The 25654-nt window shown below is 44.6% G+C and overlaps 1 protein-coding gene across 1 annotated transcript in view; it reads left to right on the plus strand.

Moving 5' to 3' along the window:
- LOC122932060 (phospholipid phosphatase-related protein type 1) overlaps positions 1-25357 on the plus strand; it is a 193532-nt gene extending 168175 nt beyond the window's left edge. Inside the window, exons 7-8 of the mRNA XM_044286248.1 lie at positions 16701-16832; positions 24967-25357. Coding sequence (XP_044142183.1) covers positions 16701-16832; positions 24967-24999 — 165 coding nt within the window. The 3' untranslated portion in view covers positions 25000-25357. The remainder of the gene's footprint in view (positions 1-16700; positions 16833-24966) is intronic.
- The last annotated feature ends 297 nt before the right edge of the window (positions 25358-25654 follow it).

Raw genomic sequence — 25654 nt, forward strand, 5'->3', positions numbered from 1 at the left:
ACCCACTGGTAAATCTGATGGTGGAGCAGACGAACCTGTACGTCCAACAGTTCGTTGCTCAACACCCGGGTTCCTTTTTGGCCAGGCCCGGTGGTTGGACGTCGGTCAATGCAGCCGAAATGAGGACATTTTGGGGCCTTGTGCTGCATATGGGCCTGGTCAAGAAAGCCAGTGTCAGGCTGTACTGGGGACATCCTATAACAGACCCCACTTTACAGTAAGGCCATGACACGCTCCTGGTTTGAGGCCATCCGGAAATGTCTGCATTATTCAGATAATGCAGCATGTCCCCCCCGAGGTGATCCTGCCCATGACCGTCTGTATAAGATACGGCCGGTCATCGATCACTTTGGGGCCGAATTCATGGAGGCCTATGTACCTGGAAGGAAGGTCGCGGTTGATGAGTCTCTCATTGCGTTCAAGGGGAGACTCATTTTCCACCAGTATGTGCCCTCCAAGTGTGCGAGGTATGGCGTGAAGCTATACAAAATTTGTGAGAGTACCTTGAGGGGTGTAGTTTATAGAATGGGTGGTTTCTATTATGTAAGCTTTACTTTATACCTGTAATGGTCCCTAAAAATTGGGTTTTTGAAAATTTCAGAAAAATTTCAAGATTTGCTTCTAAACTTCTAAGCCTTGTAACATCCCCAAAAAATAAAATATCATTCCCAAAATAATTCAAACATGAAGTAGACATATGGGGAATGTAAAGTCATCACAATTTTGGGGGGTATTACTATGTATTACAGAAGTAGAGAAACTGAAACTTTGAAATTTGCTAATTTTTCTAAATTTTGGGTAAATTTGGTATTTTTTGTAATGCAAAAAAATTTACTTTTTGACCCAATTTTAGCATTTTAATGAAGTACAATATGTGACGAAAAAACAATCTCAGAACAGCCTGGGTCAGTCAAAGCGTTTTAAAGTTATCAGCACTTAAAGTGACACTAGTCAGATTTGCAAAAAATTGCCTGGTCCTTAAGGTGAAATAAGGCTGTGTCTTTAAGGGGTTAAAAGTGACCTCTACAGTGCCCACCCCTTTAACAATGACCTCCACCGTGCCCGCCCCTTTAACATTGACCTCCACAGTGCTTGCCCCTTTAACAGTGACCTCCACAGTGCCCGCCCTTTTAACAGTGACCTTCACAGTGCCGCCCCTTTAACCTCTTGGGGACACATGACGTACGTAATGATGTCCCGGTACTTAAGGACACATGACGTACCGGTACGTTATGTGTAGTTCCGATCACCGCCGCATGGCGAGCAGGAATCAGAACTGTGTGTCTGCTGAAATCAATCGGCAGGCCCCCTGGGACAATGCGTTGGGTCCTGTGTCAATTCAGACCTGCAGTTTGCGGCGTTTACGGGTAATTCCAGCGGGCGGCAGTGCCATCAGGTCCCCGTGCTGCTGTAATGGGGACCTGATGGCATGGAAGGCACTGCGATGGCTTTCTTAGGCATCGGCGCTGCCTTCCGGTGAAGAGCCTGTGAGATCCAGCCCCCTGGATCTCACAGGCAGGAAGCTGTATGAGTAATACACACTCTATTACTCATACAACCAATGCATTTCAATACAGAGGTATTGGAATGCATTGTAAAGGGGATCAAACCCCCAAAAGTTGAAGTCCCAAAGTGGATAAAAAAAATAACGCGAAAAAATAAGTTGGAAAAAATAAGTTTTCCCACCCAAAAATTAAAAGTTTCAATTAAAAAAGAAAAAGTAATTTCCCCCAAATAAAGTTTAAAAAAAATTGGTAAAAAATAAGGAAAAAAATGTATTAGATCTCGCCGCGTCCATATCGACCGGCTCTATAAACATATTACATGACCTAACCCATCAGATGAACACCATAAAAAATAAAAAATAAAAACTGTGCTAAATAAACAATTTTTTTGTCACCTTACATTACTAAGAGTACAACAAGCAAGCGATCAAAGAGGCGTATGCCCACCAAACTAGTACCAATCTAACCGTCACCTCATCCCGCAAAAAATGACCCCCTACCTAAGACAATCACACAAAAATAAAAAAAACTATGGCTCAGAATATGGAGACTAAAACATCATTTTCTTTTGTTTTAAAAAAGCTGTATTGTGTAAAACTTAAGTAAATGAAAAAAGTATACATATTAGTTATTGCCATGTCCGTAAAAACATGCTCTATAAAAATATCACATGACCTAACCCCTCAGGTTAACACCGTAAAAAAAAAAGTGTAAAAAAAGCAATTTTTTGTCACCTTACATCACAAAAAGTGTAATAGCAAGCGATCAAAAAGTCATATGCACCCCAAAATAGTGCCAATCAAACCGTCATCTCATCCCGCAAAAAAAATGGACCCAACCTAAGATAATCGCCCAAAAATGAAAAAGATTTGGCTCTCAGAATATTGAGACACTAAAACATGATTTTTTTTTTGTTTCAAAAATGATATTATTGTGGAAAACTTACATAAAAAAGTATATATATTAGCTTTCACTGCGTCCTTAATTACCTGCTCTATAAAAATATCACATGACCTAACCCCTGTGGTGAATACCGTAAAAAAAAACAAAAAAAAGGGTGTAAAAAAAGCTATTTTTTGTCACCTTACATCACATAAAGTGTAATAGCAAGCGATCAAAAAGTCATACGCACCCCAAAATAGTGCCAATCAAACCGTCATCTCATCCCGAAAAAAAAAATGAGCCCATACACAAGACAATCACCCAAAAAATAAATAAAACTATGGCTTTCAGAATGTGGAGACACTAAAGAATCATTTAAAAAATATATATTGCTTTGTTATGTAAAACTGAAACAAACAACCAAAAAAAGTTGTCATATTTGGTATTTTCGCTTCCGTGACAACCTGCTCAATAAAAATACCACATGATCTAACCTGTCAGATAAATGTTGTAAATAACAAAAAATAAAAACGGTGCCAAAACAGCTATTTCTTGTTACCTTGCCTCACAAAAAGTGTAATATAGAGCAACCAAAAATCATATGTACCCTAAAATAGTACCAACAAAACTGCCTTCCTATCCTGTAGTTTCTAAAATGGGGTCACTTTTGTGGAGTTTCTACTCTAGGGGTGCATCAGGGGACTTCAAATAGGACACGGTGTAAAAAAAAAAACTGCAAAATCTGCCTTGCAAAAACAGTGTGGCATTTCTTTCCTTCTGCGCCCTGCCGTGTGCCCTGCCGTGTGCCCGTGGTGTTTCTGTAAACTACAGAATAAGAGCCATAATGATTGTAGATTTGTTCGGCTGTCAACCCTTGGTTTGCAACTGAAAAAAAAAAAATGAAAAATCTGCCAAAAAAGTGAAATTTTGAAATGTTACCTCTATTTTCCATTAATTCTTGTGGAACACCTAAAGGGTTAACAAAGTTTGTAAAATCAGTTTTGAATACCTTGAGGGGTGGAGTTTCTACTCTAGGGGTGCATCAGGGGGACTTCAAATGGGACATGGTGTCAAAAACCAGTCCTGCAAAATCTGCCTTCCAAAAACAGTATGGCATTCCTTTCCTACTGCACCCTTCCGTGTGCCCGTACAGCAGTTTACGACCACATATGGGGTGTTTCTGTAAACTACAGAATCAGAGCCATAAATATTGAGTTTTGTTTGGCTGTTAAACCTTGCTTTGTAACTGGAAAAAAATTATTAAAATGGAAAATCTGCCAAAAAAGTGAAATTTTTTAAATTTTATCTCTATTTACCATAAATTCTTGTGGAACACCTAAAGGGTTAACAAAGTTTGTAAAATCAGTTTTGAATACCTTGAGGGGTGTAGTTTCTAGAATGGGGTCATTTTTGGGTGGTTTCTATTATGTAAGCCTCACAAAGTGACTTCAGACCTGAACTGGTCCTTAAAAAGTGTGTTTTCGAAAAAAAAAAAAAAAATCAAGATTTGCTTTTAAACTTCTAAGCCTTGTAACATCCCCCCCCAAAAAAATGTCATTCCCCAAATTATCCAAACATGAAGTAGACATATGGGTAATGTAAAGTAATAACTATTTTTGTAGGTATTACTATGTAATATAGAAGTAGAGAAATTGAAACGTGCAAATTTTTTAAATTTTTGGTAAATTTCATATTTTTTTTATAAATAAAAAATATTTTTTTACTCCATTTTAGCAGTGTCATGAAGTACAATATGTGACGAAAAAAAATCTCAGAATGGCCTAGATAAGTCAAAGCGTTTTAAAGTTATCACCACGTAAAGTGACACTGCTCAGATTTGCAAAAAATGGCCTGGTCCTTTAGGTGAAAATGAGCCCAGTCCCTAAGGGGTTAACAGTGACCTTCAAAGTGACTGTCCCTTTAATCATGACTGCCACTATGCCCACCTCATTAACATATACCCGCCTCTTTAACAGTGACCTCCACAGTGCACGCCCCTTTAATAGTGACCTCCACAGTGTTCACTCCTTTAACAGTGACCTTAACAATGCCCATCCCTTTAACAGTGACCACCCCTTTAACATTGACCTCCACAGTGCCCACTACTTTAACAGTGACCGTTACATTGCCTGTCCCTTTAATAGTGCTTACCCCTTTAACGGTGACCTCCATGGTACCCGCCCCTTTAAAAGTGATCTCCACAGTACCTTACCCTTTAACAGTGACCTTCACAGTGCCCGCTCCTTTAACATTGACCACCCCTTTAACAGTGACCTCCATAGTGCCCGCCCCTTTAATATTGACTACCCCTTTAACAGTGACCTTCACAGTGGCCGCTCCTTTAACAGTGACCTTCATAGTGCCCGCCCCTTTAACAGTTACTTTCACAGTACCCGCCCCTTTAACAGTGACATCCACAGTGCCCTCCCCTTTATCATTGACCACCCCTTCAACAGTGACCTTCATAGTGGCCTCCCCTTTAACAGTCACCTCCACAGTTTCCGCCCCTTTAACAGTGACCTCTACAGCGCCCGTCATATGTCATATGACTGAATATTTAAGGACCTGCAAACTGCTAAAACCTGTTGTAATTAGTTGTTATGGCAACCTGGAGTAAGACCTGCAAGCTTCTATTGGCTAATAAGGGACATGTGACCGTGTAAATGGCTGTTTGGATTTGAATGAAAGGCTTGCTGGCTTAATGCAGTTCATTTTTTGGGAATATCTCTGGAATGGTACGTCCTAGAGAGCTGAGACCTAAAAATAGTTTAAAACCTTCCCAGACACCTGATAAACCTGTGTGCCAAATTTGGTGAAGATCGGTCCAGTCGTTTGGTCGCGCATAAAGAACGTCCAGACAGACAGACGGAAACTCATTTTTATATATATATATTTCACCTATTTAATTTCATGTTTCCGTGTGGTAAAAAGATATCAACAATTTCCTCCATAACAGTGACCTCTACAGTAACCGCCCCTTTAACAATGACCTCCACAGTGCCCGCCCCTTTAACAGTGATCTCCACAGTGACCACCCCTTTAACAGTGACCTTCACAGTGGGCGCCCCTTTAACATTGACCTCCACAGTGGCTGCCCCTTTAACATTGACTGCCAAAGTGCCTGCCCCTTTAACAGTGACCTCCACAGTGCCCGCCCCTTTAACAGTGACCGCATCTTTAACAATGACCTGCACAGTGCCTGCCCCTTTAACAGTGACCTTCACAGTGCCCGCGCCTTTACAGTGACTTCCACAGTGCCCACCCCATTAACAGTGACTTCCACAGTATCTGTCCCTTTAACAGTGCCCGTCCCTTTAACATTGATTACCCCTTTAACAGTGACCTCCACAGTGCCGACCCTTAAACAGTAACCTCCACAATGCCTGCCCCTTTAACACTGACCGCCCCTTTAACAGTGATCTTTATAGTTCCCGCCCCTTTAACTATGACTTCAACAGTGCCCACCCCTTTAACAATGACTTCCACAGTGCTTGCCTCTTTAACAGTGACCTCCACAGTTCCCGCCCCTTTAACAGTGACCTCCACAGTGCCCGCCCCTTTAACATTGACCACCTTTATAACAGTGACCTTCATAGTGGCCGCCCCTTTAACAGTGACTGTCCCTATAACAGTGACCTCCACAGTGCCCTCCCCTTTAACAGTGACCTCCACATTGCCAGTCCCTTTAGTAGTGGCCACCTCTTTAACAGTGACCTCGAAAGTGCCCGCCCCTTTAACAGTGACCTCCACAATCCCACCCCTTTAACTGTGACCTCCACAATCCCACCCCTTTAACTGTGACCTCCACAGTACCTGCCCCTTTAACAGTGACCTCCACAGTGCGCACCCCTTTAACTTTGACCACCTCTTTAATAGTGACCTCCACAGTGCCCACCCCTTTAACATTGACCACCCCTTTAAGGCCTCTTTCACACGAGCATGTCCGGATGCGTCCCGGTGCATCGCGGCAAACCTGCGCGAGTACGTACGCAATTGCAGACAGTTTTGACTGTGATTGCATTCCGTTGTTCAGTTTTTATTGTGCGGGTGCAATGTGTTTTACACGCGCGTGATAAAAAACTGAATGTGGTACCCAGACCCGAACTTCTTCACAGAAGTTCAGGTTTGGGTTTAAGGTTGTGTAGAATGTATTATCTGCCCTTATAAGGCCTCTTTCACACTTGCGTTGTCCGGATCCGGTGTGTACTCCACTTGCTGATCCGGAAAAACGCAAGTGTACTGAAAGCATTTGAAGACGGATCCGTCTTCAAAATGCTTTCAGTGTTACTATTAAAGTCCTGGTTGCCATAGTAGGAGCGGGGAGCGGGGGAGCGGTATACTTACAGTCCGCGCGGCTCCCGGGGCGCTCCAGAGTGACGTCAGAGCGCCCCATGCGCATGGATGACGTGCCATGTGATCACGTGATCCATGCGCGTGGGGCGCCCTGACATCACTCTGGAGCGCCCCGGGAGCCGCACAGATGGTAAGTATGCTGCTCCCCCGCTCCCCGCTACACTTTACCATGGCTGCCAGGACTTTAGCGTCCCGGCAGCCATGGTAACCACTCTAAAAAAGCTAAACGTCGTATCCGGCAATGCGCCGAAACGACGTTTAGCTTAAGGCCGGATCCGGATCAATGCCTTTCAATGGGCATTCATTCCGGATCCGGCCTTGCGGCAAGTCTTCAGTTTTTTGGGCCTGAGCAAAAAGCGCAGCATGCTGCAGTATTTTCTCCGGCCAAAAAACGTTCCGTTCCGGAACTGAAGACATCCTGATGCATCCTGAACGGATTTCACTCCATTCAGAATGCATTAGGATAATCAGGATTCTTCCGGCATAGAGCCCCGACGACGGAACTCTATGCCGGAAGACAATAACGCAGGTGTGAAAGAGCCCTAACATGGTTATAAGGGAAAATAATAGCATTCTTAATACAGAATGCATAGTACAATAGGGCTGGAGGGGTTAAAAAAAAAAAAAAAAATATATTAACTCACCTTAATCCACTTGTTCGCGCAGCCGGCATCTCTTCTGTCTTCATCTGTGAGAAAAAGGATGGATCATGTGATGAGCATAGTGACGTTATCAAAGGTCCTTTTCCTCACAGATGAAGACAGAAGAGATGCCGGCTGCGCGAACAAGTGGATTAAGGTGAGTTAAATTATTATTATTTTTTTAACCCCTCCAGCCCTATTGTACTATGCATTCTGTATTCAGAGTGCTATTATTTTCCCTTATAACCATGTTATAATGGAAAATAATAATGATTGGGTCCCCATCCCGATCGTCTCCTAGCAACCGTGCGTGAAAATCGCACCGCATCCGCACTTTCTTGAGGATGCTTGCGCTTTTCACGCAACCCCATTCATTTTGTATACGAGTGTATTACTGTACAGCAGCGGCGGCATGAAGCGCACGGCGTCATAGCAACCAATGACGCCGTGCGCTCCTGCTCTGAACAGGAATCCAGCCCGGCATACCACGAACGGCTCTTGGTCGCGGAACACGGCAGTGTGCATTCGGCCTGAGGAGCATGCTGAGTGAAAATCACTGCTCATGTGCACTGCCCCATAGAAATGAATGGGTCCGGATTCAGTGCGGGTGCAATGCGTTCACCTCACGCATTGCAGCCGCGTGGAAATCTCGCCCGTGTGAAAGGGGCCTAACAGTGACTTTCATAGTGGCTGCCTCTTTAACAGTGAACTCCACAGCACCCATCTGTTTAATAGTGGCCCCTGCCGCCCATGCTTGTAGCAGTGTAGTTGTGCCATCATACGTCATATGACTGAATATTTAAGGAACTGCTAACTGCTAAAACCTGTGATCAGTTGTTATGGCAACCTGGAGTAGGACCTGCGAGCTTCTATTGGCTAATAAGGGACATGTGACCGAGTAAACGGCAGTTCGGATTTAAGTGAAAGGCTTGCTGGCTTTTATTAGCTAATGCAGGTAATTTTTGGGGAATATCTCAGGAACTGAGAGAAACTGAGACCCGCTCTAAAAACCTCCCGGACACCTGATGTACCTGTGTGCCAAATTTGGTGAAGATCGGTCCAGTCGTTTGGTCGCGCATAAAGAACATGCAGACAGACAGGCAGACGTCTAGACAGACAGACAGAAGCTAATTTTTATATACCGTATTTTTCGCTTTATAAGACGCACTTTTTTCCCCCCAAAAGTGGGGGGAAAATGGCCGTGCGTCTTATAAAGCGAATACTTCGCTGGCCGCTATGCTGCACAGCGCGGCCAGCGAAGTATCAGTGACAGTGTGGAGGGAGGAGGCGGGGCCCGTTGCAGTGACTCTACTCTAATACACTGGGCCCCGCAACTGTTAAACATTCAATCTGATCTATATCTAATAGTATATGCTCTGTACGGCTCTTACTGTAGTACCGTAAGTATAGCGCAGACCGGCATCTCCCTCGGTCATGCGCCGCTTGCCGCACCTCCTTCCTCATGCGCCGTCTGCTCCAGCTCCCTCTGTCATGCGCCGCCTGCCCCAGCTCCCTCTGTCATGCGCCGCCTGCCTGTTCATTCATAAAGTGAGATAAGCAGGCAGGCGGCGCATGAGGAGGGAGCTGGGGCAGGCGGCGCATGACAGAGGGAGCTGGGGAAGACGGCGCATGAGGAGGGAGCTGCGGCAGGTGGCGCATGACCGATGGAGATGCCGGTCTGCGCTATACTTACGGTACTACATTAAGAGCCGTACAGAGCATATACTATTAGATATAGATCAGATTGAATGTTTAACAGTTGCGGGGCCCGGTGTATTAGAGTAGAGTCACTGCACCGGGCCCCGCCATGAGTGTCTCCGCCTCCTCCCTCCACACTGATGCATCTGATGGGGGATCTGTAGATGACACTTAGGGGGATCTGTGGATGACATAAGTGTCATCCACAGAGCCCCATAAGTGTTATCCACAGATCCCCCCTCAGTGTCATGCACAGATCCCCCCTCAGTGTCATGCACAGATCCCCCCTCAGTGTCATGCACAGATCCCCCCTCAGTGTCATGCACAGATCCCCCCTCAGTGTAATCTACAGATCCCCCATAACAGTGCGTCATCCACAGATCCCCCCATAACAGTGCGTCATCCACAGATCCCCCCATAACAGTGTGTCATCCACAGATCCCCCCATAACAGTGCGTCATCCACAGATCCCCCCATAACAGTGCATCATCCACAGATCCCCATAACAGTGTCATCCACAGATCCCCCCATAACAGTGCGTCATCCACAGATCCCCCCATAACAGTGCGTCATCCACAGATCCCCCCCATAACAGTGCGTCATCCACAGATCCCCCCATAACAGTGCGTCATCCACAGATCCCCATAACAGTGCGTCATCCACAGATCCCCATAACAGTGTCATCCACAGATCCCCATAACAGTGTCATCCACAGATCCCCCCATAACAGTGCGTCATCCACAGATCCCCCCATAACAGTGCGTCATCCACAGATCCCCATAACAGTACATCATCCACAGACCACCTTTAGTTCAAAAGCTACCAAAAGCACACCTTTTGGTTCAAAATATTTTTTTCTTATTTTCCTCCTCAAAAACCTAGGTGCGTCTTATCATCAGGTGCGTCTTAGGCCCCATGCACACTGCCGTGTTTCACAGCCGTGTGCGGGCCGTGGAACCGCGGCCTGGATCCCTCCTGAGAGCAGGAGCGCACGGCGTCACTGGTTGCTATGACGCCGTGCGCTCCCTGCTGCCGCCGCAATACAGTAATACACTGGTATGATCTATACCAGTGTATTACTGTACTGTGCCGGCAGCAGGGAGCGCACGGCGTCATAGCAACCAGTGACGCCGTGCGCTCCTGCTCTCAGGAGGGATCCAGGCCGCGGTTCCACGGCCCGCACACGGCTGTGAAACACGGCAGTGTGCATGGGGCCTTAGGCCTCATGCACACGACCGTTGTGTGCATCCGTGGCCGTTGTGCCGTTTTCCGTTTTTTTTCGCGGACCCATTGACTTTCAATGGGTCCGTGGAAAAATCGGAAAATGCACCGTTTTGCAGCCGAGGCCGTGATCCGTGTATCCTGTCCGTCAAAAAAATATGACCTGTCCTATTTTTTTGACGGACAACGGTTCACGGACCCATTCAAGTCAATGGGTCCGTGAAAGAACACGGATGCACACAAGATTGGCATCCGTGTCCGTGATCCGTGGCCGTAGGTTGCTTTCATACAGACGGATCCGAAGATCCGTCTGCATAAAAGCTTTTTCTGATCTAAGTTTTCACTTCGTGAAAACTCATTTCCGACAGTATATTCTAACACAGAAGCGTTCCCATGGTGATGGGGACGCTTCTAGTTAGAATACACTGCAAACTTTGTACAAGACTGCCCCCTGCTGCCTGGCAGCACCCGATCTCTTACAGGGGGATATGATAGCACAATTAACCCCTTCAGGTGCGGCACCTAAAGGGGTTAATTGTACTATCATATTCCCCTGTAAGAGATCAGGGCTGCCAGGCAGCAGGGGGCAGACCCCCCCCCCTCCCCAGTTTGAATATCGTTGGTGGCACAGTGTGCGCCCACCATCGCCCCCCCTCCCTCTATTGTAATAAATCGTTGGTGGCACAGTGTGCCAACCACCATCGGCCCCCCCTCCCTCTATAGCAGTAACAACATTGGTGGCAGTGTGCGGCCTCCCATCCCCCCCCCCCATCATTGGTGGCAGCGGAGTTCCGATCGGAGTCCCAGTTTAATCGCTGGGGCTCCGATCGGTAACCATGGCAACCAGGAAGCTACTGCAGCCCTGGTTGCCATGGTTACTTAGCAATAGTACAACAGTATAAGATTCATACTTACCTGCTTGCTGCTGCGATGTCTGTGAACGGCCGGGAGCTCCTCCTACTGGTAAGTGACAGTTCTTTAGCAATGCGCCGCACAGACCTTTCACTTACCAGTAGGAGGAGCTCCCGGCCGTTCACAGACATCGCAGCAGCCAGCAGGTAAGTATGAATCTTCTACTGTTGTACTATTGCTAAGTAACCATGGCAACCAGGACTGCAGTAGCGTCCTGGTTGCCATGGTTACCGATCGGAGCCCCAGCGATTAAACTGGGACTCCGATCGGAACTCCGCTGCCACCAATGATGGGGGGGGGGGGATGGGAGGCCGCACACTGCCACCAATGTTGTTACTGCTATAGAGGGGGGGCCGATGGTGGTTGGCACACTGTGCCACCAACGATTTAATACAATAGAGGGAGGGAGGAGGGGGCGATGGTGGGCGCACACTGTGCCACCAACGATTTATTACAATAGAGGGAGGGAGGGGGGGCGATGGTGGGCGCACCAACGATATTCAAACTGGGGAGGGGGGGGTCTGCCCCCTGCTGCCTGGCAGCCCTGATCTCTTACAGGGGAATATGATAGTACAATTAACCCCTTTAGGTGCCGCACCTGAAGGGGTTAATTGTGCTATCATATCCCCCTGTAAGAGATCGGGTGCTGCCAGGCAGCAGGGGGCAGTCTTGTACAAAGTTTGTAGTGTATTCTAACCTGAAGCGTCCCCATCACCATGGGAACGCCTCTGTGTTAGAATATACTGTCGGATCTGAGGTTCACGAAGTAGCTCATATCCGACAGTATATTCTAACATAGAGGCGTTCCCATGGTGATGGGGACGCTTCAAGTTAAAATATACCATCGGATTGGAGAAAACTCCAATCCGATGGTATAACGCTGGGTTCACACCTGAGCGTTTTACAGCGCGTTCCTACACGCTGTAAAACGCACAACAGGCAAGAACCAATGATTCCCTATGGGAATGGTTCACACCTGGGCGTTTTACAGCGCGTACGATCGCGCTGTAAAACGCCCGACGCTCAAACAAGTACAGGAGCTTTTTTTGGCGCGTTTGACGCGCGTTTGGGCCATAGACTCTTTGGACAACACTGCTGTCAATCACCCAAACGCGCGTCAAACGCGCGTTTACTATTACAAAAAACGCGCATAAAAACGCGCGTTTGCGAAACGCTTAGGTGTGAACCCAGCGTAAAAGAACTCCAGACTTTACATTGAAAGTCAATGGGGACGGATCCGTTTGAAATGGCACCATATTGTGTCAACGTCAAACGGATCCGTCCCCATTGACTTGCATTGTAATTCAGGACGGATCCGTTTGGCTCCGCACGGCCAGGCGGACACCAAAATGACTTTTTTTTCATGTCCGTGGATCCTCCAAAAATCAAGGAAGACCCACGGACGAAAAAAACGGTCACGGATCACGGACCCACGGACCCAGTTTTTGCGGACCGTGAAAAAAAAACTGTCGTGTGCATGAGGCCTTATAAAGCGAAAAATACGGTACTCTATATAAGGCCTCATGCACACGACAGTTTTTTTTCACGGTCCGCAAAAACGGGGTCCGTGGGTCCGTGATCCGTGACCGTTTTTTCGTCTGTGGGTCTTCCTTGATTTTTGGAGGATCCACGGACATGAAAAACAAGTCGTTTTGGTGTCCGCCTGGCCGTGCGGAGCCAAACGGATCCGTCCTGAATTACAATGCAAGTCAATGGGGACGGATCCGTTTGATGTTGACACAATATGGTGCCATTTCAAACGGATCCGTCCCCATTGACTTTCAATGTAAAGTCTGGAGTTCTTTTATACCATCGGATTGGAGTTTTCTCCAATCCGATGGTATATTTTAACTTGAAGCGTCCCCATCACCATGGGAACGCCTCTATGTTAGAATATACTGTCGGATATGAGCTACTTCGTGAACCTCAGATCCGACAGTATATTCTAACACAGAGGCGTTCCCATGGTGATGGGAACGCTTCAGGTTAGAATACACTACAAACTTTGTACAAGACTGCCCCCTGCTGCCTGGCAGCACCCGATCTCTTACAGGGGGATATGATAGCACAATTAACCCCTTCAGGTGCGGCACCTAAAGGGGTTAATTGTACTATCATATTCCCCTGTAAGAGATCAGGGCTGCCAGGCAGCAGGGGGCAGCCCCCCCCTCCCCAGTTTGAATATCGTTGGTGGCACAGTGTGCGCCCACCATCGCCCCCCCTCCCTCCCTCTATTGTAATAAATCGTTGGTGGCACAGTGTGCGCCCACCATCGCCCCCCCCTCCCTCCCTCTATTGTATTAAATCGTTGGTGGCACAGTGTGCCAACCACCATCGCCCCCCCCCTCTATAGCAGTAACATTGGTGGCAGTGTGCGGTCTCCCATTCCCCCCCCCCATCATTGGTGGCAGCGGAGTTCCGATCGGAGTCCCAGTTTAATCGCTGGGGCTCCGATCGGTAACCATGGCAACCAGGAAGCTACTGCAGCCCTGGTTGCCATGGTTACTTAGCAATAGTACAACAGTATAAGATTCATACTTACCTGCTTGCTGCTGCGATGTCTGTGTCCGGCCGGGAGCTCCTCCTACTTGTAAGTGAAAGGTCTGTGCGGCGCATTGCTAAAGAACTGTCACTTACCAGTAGGAGGAGCTCCCGGCCGTTCACAGACATCGCAGCAGCAAGCAGGTAAGTATGAATCTTCTACTGTTGTACTATTGCTAAGTAACCATGGCAACCAGGGCTGCAGTAGCTTCCTGGTTGCCATGGTTACCGATCGGAGCCCCAGCGATTAAACTGGGACTCCGATCGGAACTCCGCTGCCACCAATGATGGGGGGGGGGGGGAATGGGAGACCGCACACTGCCACCAATGTTACTGCTATAGAGGGAGGGGGGGCGATGGTGGTTGGCACACTGTGCCACCAACGATTTAATACAATAGAGGGAGGGAGGGGGGGCGATGGTGGTTGGCACACTGTGCCACCAACGATTTAATACAATAGAGGGAGGGAGGGGGGGTGATGGTGGGGGCACACTGTGCCACCAACGATTTATTACAATAGAGGGAGGGAGGGGGGGGCGATGGTGGGGGCACACTGTGCCACCAACGATTTATTACAATAGAGGGAGGGAGGGGGGGCGATGGTGGGCGCACACTGTGCCACCAACGATATTCAAACTGGGGAGGGGGGGGGTCTGCCCCCTGCTGCCTGGCAGCCCTGATCTCTTACAGGGGAATATGATAGTACAATTAACCCCTTTAGGTGCCGCACCTGAAGGGGTTAATTGTGCTATCATATCCCCCTGTAAGAGATCGGGTGCTGCCAGGCAGCAGGGGGCAGTCTTGTACAAAGTTTGCAGTGTATTCTAACTAGAAGCGTCCCCATCACCATGGGAACGCTTCTGTGTTAGAATATACTGTCGGAAATGAGTTTTCACGAAGTGAAAACTTAGATCAGAAAAAGCTTTTATGCAGACGGATCTTCGGATCCGTCTGTATGAAAGCAACCTACGGCCACGGATCACGGACACGGATGCCAATCTTGTGTGCATCCGTGTTCTTTCACGGACCCATTGACTTGAATGGGTCCGTGAACCGTTGTCCGTCAAAAAAATAGGACAGGTCATATTTTTTTGACGGACAGGATACACGGATCACGGCCTCGGCTGCAAAACGGTGCATTTTCCGATTTTTCCACGGACCCATTGAAAGTCAATGGGTCCGCGAAAAAAAAACGGAAAACGGCACAACGGCCACTGATGCACACAACGGTCGTGTGCATGAGGCCTAAGAGATATAGTAATGTATACAGTATTTTTAAAAAGGAATATTAGTTTTTTTGTTTTTTTTTCCTTCTGAACCCATTTCCTACCTGCTTCTTGCTTATGGGCCAATGTTGGAAAGCTGCAATATTGTAGTCTGTAATAATTTAGAATATTCTTTATTATTTAATACATTTTATCTTATGCAAAAAATCGGCAATGTAATATGCGCGTTAATCGAGTAAGAGCGGGTTATAGGCAACTTTCTTATTGAGTTGGCTTGCTAGAATTCTCGAATATGTAGAATATAGTGTGATATATATTTATAAAGAACAATATTAGTTTTTTTTTTCATATGAACCCATTACTCAATGTAATTGTAATTGTATTGAATATAGTGCTATATATTAGTTTTTTAGAATATTTGTCATTTTTATCCATCTGAAGTCATGATTCCTCCCCGCTTAAGTTGCTTGTGGGCCAATGACTGTTCGCTTCAGATGGAAAAAAATGACGAATATTCTAAAAAACAAATATATAGCACTATATTCTATGATGTTATATTTTAGTTTTTAGAATATTTGTCAATGACGAATATTCTAAAAAACTAATACATAGCACTATATTGAATATAGTGCTATAAAGTATATTAGTGTTTTTAGAATATTTGTCATTATTTTCCATCTGAAGTCATGATTCCTCCCTGCTTAAGTTGCTTGTGGGCCAATGACTGTTCACTTCAGATGAAAAAAAATTATGAATATTCTAAAAAACGAATATATAGCACTATATTGAATATTCGTCATTTTTTTTCCATCTGAAGTCATGATTCCTCCCCGCTTAAGTTGCTTGTGGACCAATGACTGTTCGCTTCAGATGGAAAAAAATGACGAATATTCTAAAAAATGAATATATAGCACTATATTCTATGATGTTATATTTTAGTTTTTAGAATATTCGTCAATGACGAATATTCAAAAAAACTAATACATAGCACTATATTGAATATAGTGCTATAAAGTATATTAGTGTTTTTAGAATATTTGTCATTATTTTCCATCTGAAGTCATGATTCCTCCCTGCTTAAGTTGCTTGTGGGCCAATGACTGTTCACTTCAGATGAAAAAAAAATTATGAATATTCTAAAAAACGAATATATAGCACTATATTGAATATTCGTCATTTTTTTTCTATCTGAAGTCATGATTCCTCCCCGCTTAAGTTGCTCATGAGCCAATGACTCACTGGCCCACAAGCAAGAAGCAGGGAGGTATCATGTGTTCTTACGAATTCGCTTTACGCGACTTTTACATTGCAGATTTTTTGCAATCACAAAAATAATCTCGAATACAAATATATGACGAATATTCTACCACATAATCATGAAATATCGCAAATTCGAATATTGCCCCTGCCGCTCATCACTACTATCCAAAGGATATAGAATAATTGTCTGATCGGTCGATTCCCCCATTTAAGTGGAGCAGCAGACACGCATGCATGTTTCTGCTCTATTGAACTCTACGAGTATTGAATGTGACTGCCACTCCATCCAAACAGGAGAAAATAGGCCCCCATTCCAGTGATCTGGAGAGGCCCATGCAGTTGGACCTCTGCCTATCAGATAGTAGTTGTTATAATAGGACAACCCCTTTAATAGCTACAACAATACCTTCAAATAGTAACATTATAGCTTTTTTCTGTCACACTTTGTTTTGCTGTTGCAGGGACTGTGCGTTGTACACAATTTTAAAGGAACACATGATACGCCATCTAAGCCGAAGCCTGAAGATGCACGAGGAATGCCCCTAATGGCTTTCCCCAGAGTTGAGAGTCCTCTGGAGACTTTAAGTGCACAGGTATTTCATTACTGTATCTAGAAGTCTTTATACTGTACCTTGGAAATCTCTTTTCCAAATTATGTGGAACCAATTGCGCATACTGAAATCACTGTTTATGAATATGAAAAAAAAACTTGCTTTTAATGTTTACATTTAACGGAGTCGGTGGAATTCTTTGTTAAATTAACCTCCTTTATATAATCTTGTTGGCTCACTAAGGTTCAAAACTAAAAATAATAATAATCCATTGGCTATCTGATGGCCTTCAAATGCAGCTCTTTAAAGCAGTTGTCCTGCCCTCCCCCACTGATTAGCTGTTCAATGTAGCTCCATTGCAGGAAGTTAGCGTCAGAGCTTCACAACACCATCAACATTTTAGTGGATGGAGCTTGCTAATATAGCGAAGCTCCCTTGACTTCAGTGGGAGCAACACTGTAGTAGTGAGCGCCATCTATTACAATGTTGACTGTGCTGGTGCTGTGTAGACCTGTCGTCAACTTCTGGCAACCGCTACATTAAACACCCCCACCGATGAGCTAGTGATGGCCTATCCTGAGAATGTGGAAAACCCCCTTAAATACTTAGAAACATACACTCTGGTCCCAGAGACTGATGACTACATTCTAATGTCAGGTAGTGAAACCAAATCCTTTACCAGTATAGCAAGTGGACCATCAGAGTAAATATATCAAGTAGTGTAGACAGCTACACTACTTTTATACTTGGCTTTTTATAGGCTTCTAAAAGGCCTTTTATCAAAAATGGTGCTAAGGAAAAGGACTTAGTTGCCCATAGCGACCAATGATATTCCATCTCTCATTTTTCAGAGTTCATTTGGGAAATGAAAGCTGAAATCTGATTGGTTCCTATGGACAACTTAGACCATTTTACTTTGCACCTGTCTAGATTAATCTCCCCCACACTTTTTACAGATTCAGCACTCAGCCAGCTTCTTCTCTAGTGCTCTACCAAACAGTGCAGACAGGGGCATCATGTAAAATAAGATGTTTCCATCATTAACAGGCCTTGTTGGAATATTTACATAGAATAGTTGTTGACCAGGTCTTTTGAGACAATCACTGTTCTATGTAAAAGTATAGAAATGATTGTCCTGTGCAAACATTGATTCAAAAGTCTATACATCACCAGGAACATTTCAAGATACTTCACAGAGGTTACATTAATTATTTTCAGGCTCTCAGTTTTCAGTTTACATTACTATTATTTTCCGCGGCACTTAAAGACGATGAGTAGCAGGAAAAGGTGAAAAACATTCCAAAATGAATTGTGAAGGGAAAGATGCATCAGTACATGTTTTTGAAATGTGACATGTATAGAGTTTTAAATCCTGCCGTAAAAGGGGCAAGTGGTCCCTCTAGTGGAGAAACAGAATATACCGTACATGAGAAGAAGAATGCTGCTTTAAAATCTTCTGACATGAAATTGATACCGCATATCAGAAAACTATTTTCAGAGAGGTTCATTAGCTGGATCTTCATAGATGCAGTGAACAAAGGGGGAGAATATTCAATATTACAATCAGCATGTTTCAGTTTAAATAGTTTCTAAATGCTATGCATTACAATATATAGTGAGCACCTTAAGACCCAAAGTGCACATATAATTCAGGGAGTGAAACAATGCCAGTAGACATATAGAAATATAGTAATGGGGCAACAGCCTCATTGAGTAAGTCAGTCTTTCTCTATTAAGCTAATAAAACATATGCTTTCATTTCAACTTATTAAAGTAAAGATAAAGTGACCATTATATAATATATACAGTGTCTCTCAAAAATTAGTCCACGCCTCACATTTTAGTAAATATTTTATTATATCTTTTCATGGGACAGGACTGAAGATCTGACCCTTTGATACAATGTAAAGTAGTCAGTGTACACCTTGTATAACTGTTAAAGGAAATATTAATTATTGAAATTTTGGATAATACGGTGGCAACTACTAAAAACACTATACGCTGTATTATGAACAATAAAGAATATTTATTACACAATACAATTATACAAGTCTAATAATACGCTATATCTATATATATTTATAGATCAATGGATATAAGTACATATACATATAGACGTACACACCGCAGTATAGTAACAGTACTAAAATAAACAATATTATTAAACACAATACAGACCTAACTACACTACACAATACACAATTCCCATTCCACCCCACACACACTATCTATACATTAGACAAACATACATTCATACGTATATCAGCAACCCACCCGCCTGGCTACTCACTGTCCCTACGGGGTACAAGGGGTTGATGCAATGGTGGCACTGCAATAATTAATACTTGCAGGCCAGGGATATAGACAGGAAAGTAGCCGTGGGTTAACTAGGCATGGGTAACCCAGGAAAGGGTTAGCAATTCAAGGGTTCCTGGATGGAGGTGTTCAGCAGGAGAGCAGCAGCGAAGGGGTTAATATCCTGCAGGGGTATCAGGGGTTAATGCTTGGGCTACACACAGGGTCTGATGGGTTGATGCTGCAAGGATTCAGCAGCAGGCAGGGGTTAGGAGTTGGTGGATGGCAGGAAGAGCTTATTGGTAGCAGAGGTTAATGGTGCAGCAGCAGGGGTTAATGGGGGAGGCTGGGGCTGCAGGGGACTGTGGGCTGGGGGAGCAGAGCAAGGTACAGCAGGAGTTACTACTGGGGTACAGGGCAGCAGGGGTTAAGGAAGAGGCAGGGAAAGCGATACTTAGCCAGCTGCTCAACTTCTCAGTCCCTCTGACTGCTCCCTCCTTCTGCTCTCCTCCTCTGGGCTGCTTTGGGTTCAACTTCTCTGGACTCAGTCACCTCCACCTCTCTTCTGAGCGCTGCCAGCCTCTTCCTCTGGTCTGGGCTGTTCAGGTATGTGCAGGGCTGTAAGGGGTTAGCGCAGCTCCTTCCTTCGTAGCGCTGGCTGCGCTCTCTCCTCTTAGTGGGGGGGCGGTCTTCACTCTGGTCTTGAGAGCGCAGTGCAGCACATCACTGCCTGCGTTCTCCTTTTTGCAGGGGGTGCAGGGGGTAGACTCCTGAGCGCAGCACAGCGCTCTGCCGGGAGGCAGGTAGGGATCCTGTCTCTAGCGCAGGCTTTCAGAGGGGGGTCTCTTCTAAGCGCCGGCTGTGCTCTTCTCATCTTCTGAGCGCTGCACAGCTCTCTGCTTCAGGGAGGTGGGTAGGGGTTCTCTCTTATTCAGCACCGCACGGCCAGGGTATTTAAACCTGGCTGTCCTCGCTCCCGTATTCCCACGCTCAGCCCTTTCCACGTGGGCTGGCACAGTGATATGACATCACCGCGCTAGCCCACACATCCTGGAGCGCGCTTCCAGGCGGGGGATCCTTTGATCCTCCCGCCTGTGAAGATAATGCATACCTCTGGCGCTGTAATTACTGCGCCGGAGGTAAGCTGCACACAGGGTCATGGAAACTCATTGTTCCCATGTCCCTGTTAGGCACACCATCTCTGGTGCTGCCCAGCAGGCACATTCCAGAGGGGATGGACATCCATGGGAGCTTCTGGGCACAGTTTAACTGTACATACATATTTATAGATGCTTGGGGCACATCTATATATGTATGTATGTATATATATATATATATATATATATATATATATATATAAAAAAAAAACAGGGGATCTGAATGGGCAGCAATAAGCCCACCTACACATATATATTATATACATAGAGATGTATGCTGACAAGGGGGCATACATACATCTCTATGTATACACCTACACCACCTGGAGTGGCCCATGCAAAAGGACTAATATATATACATATATGTAAATCTAACACTTCCCTCAACAATAACTGTGTAAATTTATGCCATTAATGTCTAAATTGCTGGCAACAAAAGTGAGTGCACCCTTAAGTGAAAATGGCTAAATGTTGCGCAATTAGCCATTTTTCTTTCCTAGTCCATGTGAATCATTAGTGTTATAAAATTGGCCGAGGCTATAAGAAGATTTGTCTATAAGAAGATCCGTCCTTTTTAACTAAATCTACTGAACCAAAATGAATATTTAGCTTATGTATAGGGAGCTCGCAGTGTAGGGATTATTATTAACCAAAAAAAAAAAAAACGGTTGGCCACGCAAAATATTGACACGTTGGGCACAATTTAGACATTTTCACTAAAGCTTCATTCACATCACCGTTCAGCCTTTCCGTTCTCCTGCCCCGTTTATGGGCAGGAAAACGGAAAGGACAGATTCGGCACATAACTGAGCCGATCGGAGCCCACGGGCCCCATAGACTATAATGGGGTCTGTTAAGTTTCCGCTCAAAAGAAGATTTTTGAAATGGAGACAAAAGTCCTGCATGCACAACTTTTGTCTCCACTCCAAAATCTTCTTCTGAGCGGAAACTTAACAGACCCCATTATATTCTATGGGGCCATGGGCTCCGTTCGGCTAGGTTATGTGCCGAATCCGTCCTTTCCATTTTCCTGCCCCTAAAAGCGGCAGAAGAACGGAAAAGCTGAACGCTGATGTGAACGAAGCCTTAGGAGTGTATTCACTTTTGTTTTCAGCAGTTTAGACACTAATTGCTGAGTTTTTTGAGGGCACACCAAATTTACACTGGTATACAAGCTGTACACTAACTAATTAGCATTGTTTCAAAGTGTCATATCCTCAGTGTTGTCCCGTGAAAAGATATAATAAAATATTTACAAAAATGTGAGGGGTGGACTCACTTCTGTGATATACTGTGTCCCATGTATCTATGTGGTGTTTATTACACATTGAATGTTTCTAATCGCTTGCAACATTGTGCCACACTAATAATTGAATATATCAAAACCAGGTGTAATGCCGTGGGCTCCTATGACCAGTTTTGAAGAAAGGCAGGGACACAACAAAGTCACTTCAATACAGTTTATTGCTTACTCCAGCCAACTTACAGTTGAGTTACAGCCGGATCACAGCCGGCTCAGGTAATCGGTCCACAGGCCAGTGTTTCCTTCACACGTGGTGTAAATTGCAGTGTGTGATCTGTAGCCTCTCACTCCACAGACACACCCTGCTTCCTGCTGCTGACTTTTAAACACAATTGTGGACATGAGCCACGTACAAAACCCGGAGTGGATCGTGGGGAGTAAGCAGCCACCCAGCGTTTTGCTAAATCCCAGTAAAAGCCAGGCCCGGATTAGCTGATTAATTTACAGAACATGCCCACAAATTTGAAGATGTTTTTTTTTTTTTTTTTGGTCAATACTTTGTAGAGCCACCTTTTGTGGCAATCACAGCTCCAAGTCGCTTTGGATAAGTCTCTATGAGTTTGCACCATCTTACTACTGGGATTTTTGCCCATTCCTCCTTGCAAAACTGCTCCAGCTCCTTCAAGTTGGGCGGTTTGCATTTGTGAACAGCAATCTTTAAAGGGCTTCTGTCACCCCACTAAAGTGTTTTTTTTTTTTTTGGGCTGGTGAAATTAATTATATTGCGATATATCACAATATAATTGTGTCCCTTACTTTGATCCAGCAGTTTCTTCAAAAAACGAAGTTTTATCATATGTAAATTCGGTCTCTAACAGCAAGTAGGGCGGCTACTTGCTGCTAGCTGCTGCAGAAATCCGCCCTCTCGTCGTGTTGATTGACAGGGCCAGCCGGGATCTCCTCCTCCGGCCAGCCCTGTCGGCATTTCAAAAATCGCGCGCCTCTGTGGATTCGGCGCAGGCGCTCTGAGATGAGGAGGCTCGTCTCCTCAGAACTCCCTCAGTGCGCCTGCGCCGATGACATCACCGAAATAGAAGACGTCATCGGCGCAGGCGCACTGAGGGAGTGCTGAGGAGACGAGCCTCCTCATCTCAGAGCGCCTGCGCCGAATCCACAGAGGCGCGCGATTTTTGAAATGCCGACAGGGCTGGCCGGAGGAGGAGATCCCGGCTGGCCCTGTCAATCAACACGACGAGAGGGCGGATTTCTGCAGCAGCTAGCAGCAAGTAGCCGCCCTACTTGCTGTTAGAGACCGAATTTACATATGATAAAACTTCGTTTTTTGAAGAAACTGCTGGATCAAAGTAAGTGACACAATTATATTGTGATATATCGCAATATAACTAATTTCACCAGCCCAAAAAAAAAAAATCACTTTAGTGGGGTGACAGAAGCCCTTTAAGTCTGACCACAAATTTTCTATTGGATTGAGATCTGGGCTTTGACTAGGCCATGCCAACACAATTACATGTTTCCACTTAAACCAGTCAAGTGTAGCTTTAGCAGTGTGTTTGGGGTTATTGTCCTGCTGGAAGGTGAACCTCCGTCCTAGCTTCAAATCACACACAGAGTGGTACAAGTTTTGCTCAAGGATATCCCTGTATTTAGCACCATCCATCTTTCCCTCAACTCTGACCAGTTCCCCAGTCCCAGCTGCTGAAAAACATCCCCACAGCATGATGCTGCCACCACCATGTTTCACTGTGGGGATGGTGTTCTTTGGGTGATGTAATGTGTTGGGTTTGCGCCAGACGTAGCGTTTTCTTTGATGGCCGAAAAGTCAAATTTTAGTCTCATCCTACCAGAGCATTTTCCTCCATACATTTTGGGAGTCTCCTACATGCCTTTTCGCAAACTCACAACGTGCCTTTTTGTTTTTAGCTGAAAGTAATGGCTTTCTTCTGGCCACTCTGCCATAAAGCCCAACTCTATGGAGCGTATAGGTTATTGTCATCCTATGTACAGATACTCCAGTTTCTGCTGTGGAACTCTGCAGCTTCTCCAGGGTTACCTTAGGTCTCTGTGCTGCCTCTCAGATTAATGCCCTCCTTGCTCGGTCCGTGAGTTTTGGTGGGCGGCCGTCTCTTGGAAGGTTTGGTGTTGTGCCATGTTCTTTCCGTTTGGTTATGATAGATTTGATGGTGCTCCTGTGAATCATCAAATATTTGGATATTTTTTTATAATCTAACCTTGACTTGTACTTCTCAACAACATTGTTCCTTACTTGGTTGGAGAATTCCTTGGTCTTCATGGCAGTGTTTGGTTAGTGATGCCTCTTGCTTAGGTGTTGCAGCCTCTGGGGCCTTTCAAAAAAGGTGTGTATATGTAATAACAGATCGTGTGACACTTAGATTGCACACAGGTGGATTAATTTCACTAATTATGTGACTTCTGGAGGTAATTGGTTGCACCAGAGCTTTTTTTGGGCTTCCAAACAAAGGGGGTGAATGCATATGCACATGCCAATTTTGTGTTTTCTATTTCTAAACAATAGTTTTATTTATATATTTTTCTGATTTCACTTCACCAACTTAGACTATTGTGTTCTGATCCATCACATAAAATTCAGATTAACAAAACATTGAACTTAAGGCTTTAATGTACCAAAATACGAAAAAAGTAAATGGAGGTACATACTTTTGCAAGGCACTTTATGCTAGTTAACAAGAGCGTCCACTATCTATTCTAGTGGACGCACAAGCTAACGTATTTTACTCCACCAAGACAGGGTACTTTGGTGGTACATCTCAGATGCACCACAGCAAACCTCGATATGCCTCTCCTTAATAAGTTTCTTGCACCATTCTCAGAGATACATAGCATCGTTCATACATGAGGCCTGTCACTACCTCACACAGGGTTCAGGAACCCCTTGTTGTATACATGGTCTTGTCATTTTATTGGCATGTGAGACTGTTTTCCCTGCTAGTATATTCTTCATATGGCCTCCTTTGCTGGCTTGATTCATTTTTCCATGGTATTATACATTGCTTGCATCTAATGCTATCATGACCACCCTATAATCTAGCAGCGGTGGTCAAGCTTGCACGCTAAAAGTGCCAGTCTCTCTGGTTGCCGGGACCGTGGGAGTGCATATACGGTAGGTGTGCATGCACAGCAGCTCCCGTTCCGGCCACCTCACATGTGTGCTGCAGCAGTGACTGTAATCCCTGGTGTAATGCAATTGAAAAATGAATAAAGCCAGCAAAGAAGGCAATATGGACAATCAAAATACATTAGTAAGTGCCTTGTATTAACTTTAATCTACATGATAAATGCCATTTGCTGAAGTGAGAGGACCTCTTTAGCATTCTTATAATAAAAGGAAATCCTGATCTCAAATCGTATAAACATGATTTCATGACGTCAATGAACTGAAACCTAACTCTTTTATGCTTTTTATCTCTATTCTTTGGAACAGAATCACTCTTCATCAATGACTGAAGTCACCTGAATCACATAATGGACAGAAAAGGAACTGTTTTTTATACTACATTCGATGGAGACCATCAAGAAACACAGTTGCTCATTGTTAAACTGTGACTATCAGTATTATGTTATATCTACAGTAGTTAGAAGCTGATGTTTTTGTACAATTTTGTTCAAGGAAGTGATGTAGCTTGCCCTGATATTATTTTATTTTGTAGTGTCAGCATTTGCCATCACATGTTCATGCCATATGCACATTTTTTCTCCTGTTATGGTATATGGTGCACTAAAACAAGACCATCCTTTAAAATTGTCATTGTTATGGATGTTTGTATACAACTTTTTGTATTATTTTATAAGCATTAAACTGCTGTGTAAATGAAAACGCTATCATACATTTTCATTTTTTTTTTCAAAAACAGAAGAATTTTATACTTGAAGGTGTGAACGTAAATTTTTGATTGAAATCTTGGTCATTTGTTCCATATACTATATAATCAATCTTATTATCAGCAGTGACTAGTACCAACTGATATGTTATTTGTAATTATTCATACAGGCACATTTTCCCATTATTTATTAGGAAGTGCAAAGCAATTTGAAGGAGTCATTAGTCCTTATTGCACTGGCCTTATTGTCCATAGTTTTTTGTTGCATTTATACATTAAGACAGTCAAAGT

The sequence above is a fragment of the Bufo gargarizans genome, chromosome 1, assembly GCF_014858855.1.
Source record: "Bufo gargarizans isolate SCDJY-AF-19 chromosome 1, ASM1485885v1, whole genome shotgun sequence".
Classification (NCBI taxonomy): Eukaryota; Metazoa; Chordata; class Amphibia; order Anura; family Bufonidae; genus Bufo; species Bufo gargarizans.